General features: G+C 60.1%; 1 protein-coding gene across 1 annotated transcript; it reads right to left on the bottom strand.

Annotated features, from left to right (window-relative positions):
- Positions 1 to 3,143: 3,143 nt before the first annotated feature.
- Positions 3,144 to 5,016, bottom strand: SERP1 (stress associated endoplasmic reticulum protein 1). The gene is made up of 3 exons (XM_036388751.1): positions 4,871 to 5,016; positions 4,707 to 4,782; positions 3,144 to 4,544 (listed from the first exon to the last, which is right to left on the bottom strand). The coding sequence occupies exons 1-3, from the start codon at positions 4,952 to 4,954 to the stop codon at positions 4,504 to 4,506; spliced, it is 201 nt and encodes a 66-aa protein (XP_036244644.1). The 5' UTR covers positions 4,955 to 5,016; the 3' UTR covers positions 3,144 to 4,503.
- Positions 5,017 to 5,085: the final 69 nt, after the last annotated feature.

The following is a 5,085-nucleotide window of genomic DNA, read 5'->3' as shown; positions in this document are numbered from 1 at the left end:
TTTTTTGGCTGTAGATGTTGTTGCAGTGTAATTAAATTCAGTAGCTCTTCTGAACAAAATGGAGAAATGTAGTGTCAGTGAGGCAGTAACAGACCAATGCCAGAGTTACTGCTTTTCATGCAACAGCCTGGTTTCTTCTCTTCTAGAAGCATCTTCTGATGCTGTCAGTGGCTGCCTTAGGGGTTTGGGGTTGCACTGATAGCTCTGAATAAACAGCTGGGCCTGCTCAGTCACTACTGTGAATGTCTGCTTCAGTACTGAGCCCTGAGCAGCTCTAACTCTGCTCAGGTTTATGTCTAAGGTAAAACAGAGGAAACGCTGGAAACTGCAAGTTTTGGTGTCTTCGGATCTCAAAGAAGTGTCCATGTCCTGGAAACAGAGAAGCATCTCCTCCTGGTACGCATCAGTTCAGCACAGTTCACACAAACCCTGTGTTGTGTGCTTATTGAAAAGTTCTTGCTGAAGTAACACCAAAATGATCTTTCCATTAGCTGTGGATTGGTGTTTTCTGCCTGCTGCACCCCTGTGCTGTGAGCACTGCTGGGAGACTTCAGTGCCACAGATTAGAAAGCAAAATATTCCAGTAGCTATGTGTGTTTCCTCTGCAGTGTGATCAGTGGTTCACTCCAGCTGTACAATGAGGATGATGCTGGTAAAGAAAGAAAAAGGACAAAATGGGGATTTCTGGGAACAAGAGTCCCTCAGGTGAGTAGTTGATTAAAACTTCTTGGAGGATACTCTGTAGCTGTCAGTTCGCTTTTGAGTGAAACAGAACAGAGACACAGGTGCTGATTGTTTTCCTGCTGGGAGCAGAGGGGGCAGCTCTGCTCCCCTGGGAATGCCTGTTCCTCTGTGTGAGAGCTGTGAGGCAGTGCTGGGCACATCCTTCACACCGGGGCGCTGCAGAGGCGCTTTCTCCAAAAGCAAGAAGCATTTAGTAAAGCTGAAAAAGGGGATGAAACAAAGATTGAACGGATCCTGTTAGAAAGCCTTTGCTTTGCTCTGCTCCTGTCAGGTTTGCTTTGGGGGTTTGTGTTTAGTTTTTGCGTAGAGATAAGCTGTATTCAGCTGTGGACAGCGGCTCGGCTTGTGAGAGCTCTGAACTGTAGGAAAGGGTCTGGGAATGCTGCGGGCTCTTCTTGAGAGGCTGCCCGAGGAAAAGGAGCAGCAGTTCTCACAGTGAGAGCGCCGTGGTGTCGGTAGATGCGCGGCTGCCGCTGGCAGGGAGCCTCGGTGCTGCTGCCAGCCCGGCTCGGTGCCGCCCGCGCTGCTGCGCCCCGTCCTTGTCCCGGCTGCCGCCGCTGGCCCGGCGCGCTCGGGCCGGCCCGGGGCGAGCTGGCTGCGGCAGCCGGCTCTCCGCACATGATGCGGGTGCTCTAACGCGTGTCTTCGACATTGTTCCATAGCTTTGGTATAAAGGATTCAGCTGCTGCGTTCACGGCAGCGTCTGCTTTGGCACGGGCGGGGAGCGGGCTGCAGTCGCGGTGTCACACAACGCTCTGAATGCACTGAGCTGGGCAGAGGGGGGCTCCGAGTTAGGCCCGGCGTCTCAGACCGGACGTGAAAGAAGATGCGGGGAAAAGCTACGGAAACAGTGGAGGATGCGGAGGAAATGCTTACTGAGGAGAGCTTCAAGGCCGCGGCCCTGGCTCAGAGGGGAGCATGTGCAGGAGGAGGCTCGCACAGCAGTGAGGCGGCTCTGGAGCGGGTGCCGGGTGAGGTGAGCACAGAGAGGCACAGACCCTTCCCGGGCTGCGGCACAGACGCTTCCCTCCCGAGCCTTCCCCGGCTGCGGCGGGCGGCTCCGCCCGTGGCGCAGCGGGACCTGGAGGGGCCGCGGCGGCCGCGAGGCGGCGCTGTGGAGCGGGGCGGGGCTGTCCCCGCACCGCCCCCGCCCGGTCCCGTTCCCATTCCCATTCCCGGTCCTGGTCTCGTTCTCTTTCCCGGTCCCGGTCCCGGTCCCGGTCCCGGTCCCGGTCCCGGACCGTCTCCGCAGCCCAGGATCCGCTGCCTCGGCCCGGTTCCCCGTCGCTCGGGCCCTCGCGCCGTCACTCCCAGCGACGCTGCCGCCGCCTGTCCCGGGCTCCCGCCTCGGCGCAGGGGTTGTCCCCGCTCCACGAGGCTGTTCCCGGAGAACGTGGCTCCTGTCGCTGCCGGGTCCCCTCCGTGCAGCGTGTGCGCAGATGGGCGGGACACGGCGCCGGGGACGTGGCTGCGGCGCTTTGTGCGGTGCCGGCAGCTGCGAGAGGCCTGGCAGGACAGCAGGGAGCTCTCGCCTTGGGAGGCAAACCGTGTGCCCCTCCTGATGCGCTGCTGGAGCACAGTCCTGCAGCCAGCCTTGAGAAGGCTTCACAGGTGAAAAGAAAAAAAAATAATTTAAGTAAGTAAAATTAAATAAGTGTGTTGCAGGTGGTTACTGACGTCACCTGAGCAAGCTCAGCTCCGCGGAGCAGCCCGAGCAGCCGCGGCTGTGGCACAGGGTCAGCCAACGCCTCAGCTCTCAGGGCCTGGAAACGACCAACTGCATCTCACGAGGGGAAATAAACGGGTATTGCTTGGATGGGTTTTGGAAAGAAACAAGTGTGGTGTTCTGCAGCATTTGTTCTTGGGTGTGTGGAGCCAGAGCACAGCTGGGGCCAGAAGGGCCCTCCAGAGATGCCCCCAGCCCCAGCTCTGGCACTGCAGCTGCCCATGACCCTCACACTGCAGGCACAGCGCTGCACACACCTCTGTGCCCAGCTCGCACCAAAGCAAGGATTCCCTGAACTTCAAAGAACCAACTCGTACAAGCCACCCTGAACGCTCCCACAGCCCGGGAGCAGCTGCTGTGCTGGCACAGCCAGAGCCCTGCGCCGCCGTGGCATTCCCGGGAGCAGAGGCAGGAGGTGAGAGAGAGCAGAGCACCTGCTGAGCCCCCGTGGGGGATGGCCGGGGCCCAGAGGGAAGGGGAGCGGCAGCTGGGGGCATCCAGAGCCTCGGCAGCCCCCGCTCAGGCCCCGCGGTGCCAGCCTGGCCCAGCACGGGGCGCCCCATGGCACAGAGGCTCCTCCCAGGGAAAAGCCAATCAATCCCTGCTTGGTGTGAATGGCCGAGCCTCAACAGCCAGCAGAGCCCTGCCTTGCCCACATCAGAATGAACACAGCTTGCGTTTGAAAAGAACTTTATTTAAAATCAGCGATGATACAGACTGCCCCCGCTGTCACAGCACAAGGTGTCCCAGCACAAGGTCCCCGTGCCCTGGGCAGCCCCGGCTCACAGCAGTCCCAGTGATTCCATATGGAAATACAACGTGTACAGATCTGCTCCTTCACAGCTAACAGGCGATTCAGTAACCTCAACCCATTTTGTTTTCTATGATTTCTAGTGTAACCAGACTTAAAATTTGTCTTCTAAGAAATCTGGAGAAATCTTCCTTTAGCAACAGCGTGCACCAGCAGAGCAATTCCCACCACCTTTGTCACCACGCAGACAGCAGAGCCAGCAGGAGTCAGGGCCATCAGCAGGGAAATATGATCAATAGCAGCATTTTCCACGTGATCTCAAGTTACAGTCGTCTACAGAAGAAGGAACTGTGATCACCAGTAGGGAAGCAGTTAAGTACTGAATCCATTGTTAAAAGAAATTGAGTTGAAGGCAGGTTTTACCTTAAATAGGATTAAATATATATTGCAAGACACACCACACTCTGCAGGGGCTGCACATACAGAAGCAGAACTGTGGGCAGGGAGGCAGCGTGTGTCCCCCCCTGCACCCAATATTCCCACACAACATTGTCAAATTTAAAACTATCACCACTTGTTGAAAGTTGTCCAAGAAGTATTTACAGCACAGGCAGGGCCGGGAGAGGCTTGGGGAGCCGCAGGTCTGGCCAGGGTGCTCCCGCAGTCCACGGAGCTCCAGCACTGGGTCCTGCCAGAGCAGCTGCTGCCCGGCCATGCCAGCTCCACACACCCCTCTACCCCTACACAGACAAGCGTTTGGCGTGGATTAGGACAAAGCTACAGGCGGTGCCGTGGCGTGGGGACGGCGAGCACTGCCCATGCTGCAGTGCGCCCGCCCGGCGCACACGGGAGGATGCACGGCGGGGTCGGAGCAAGAGAGGCTCCTCGGGAACATGCTGCACAGTCGGGCTCCAGCCTCTACAGGAATCCTGGCTTCCAGCGTCAAATAAAGCCATTTCCAGCTATACAGCGAGGGTGGCACTGATCTGGGACCGGTGTTTAAACAGATGCCAGTTCCTACGGACCTACGTCGCGTATAGCTCCACGTATTACAGAGACCAGGCCGGATCTTCAGCGAATAAGTAGGTCCACGATTGTAGATCAACAACAGACTTTTATTGCTTTATACATGTGGTGCTGTTCAAGGCACTGTGGCACGGGCTAGAAAACTCGGAATGACTCGTGAAGGGACCTGGAATGCGACACGGCCGGAGCCGCGCGCCGCTCCTCGGCTGCTGCCGCGGCGGCCGGGGCCGGCGGGCCATGGCCCGACACCGGCCCCTCACATGCCCATCCGGATGCTCTGGATGATCTGGAAGATAGCTACAAGAGAGCGGAGAGGGGAGCGCTCGCCGGGCAGCGCCAGCAGCGAGCTCGGGGGCCCCGAGGGGCAGCGCCCGGCCCGGAGGGGCAGTACCGGGCCCGGACGGGCAGCGCCCGGCCCGAGCCGCCGCCGGACCCGTCCGCCCGCGCGCGGCCGCTCACCTGATCCGCAAACCACGAAGATGAAGAGAGCCAACAGCCAGGGCCCGACCGACGCCTTCTCCTCCGGGGCCGTTCTCTGCGAGCACAGCACCGCCGTCAGCGCAGCGCGGCCCGGCCCCGCCACCCCCGCCCGTGCCCGCCCGGCTCAGCCCGGCCCCGCGCACCGAGGTCTTGGCGACGTTCCCCCGCTGGGTGATGTTCTTGCTGTGCTTCTCGTTGGCCATGCGGATGCGCTGCTTGGCCACCATGTCCGCGCTCGGCCCGGTCCGGCCCGGCCGCCGCTGCCGCGTCAGCACCGCGCGCGCCGCACGCCGGGAGCGCGCCGGGGGCGGGGCCCGCGCGCGCCAACCCGCGCACGCGCCCCGGGCCCCGCCCCGCC

This window comes from Molothrus ater, chromosome 10 (assembly GCF_012460135.2).
Source record: "Molothrus ater isolate BHLD 08-10-18 breed brown headed cowbird chromosome 10, BPBGC_Mater_1.1, whole genome shotgun sequence".
Lineage (NCBI taxonomy): Eukaryota > Metazoa > Chordata > Aves > Passeriformes > Icteridae > Molothrus > Molothrus ater.
This window is presented reverse-complemented; position numbering and strand designations above follow the sequence as displayed.

Coding starts and splice junctions, on each gene's coding strand:
- SERP1 (XM_036388751.1), bottom strand. CDS start 4,954: ATGGTGGCCAAGCAGCGCATCCGCATGGCCAACGAGAAGCACAGCAAG. Junction 4,783..4,870: donor GGAACGTCGCCAAGACCTCG/GTGCGCGGGGCC, acceptor CTGTGCTCGCAG/AGAACGGCCCCGGAGGAGAA. Junction 4,545..4,706: donor CTTCGTGGTTTGCGGATCAG/GTGAGCGGCCGC, acceptor GCTCTCTTGTAG/CTATCTTCCAGATCATCCAG.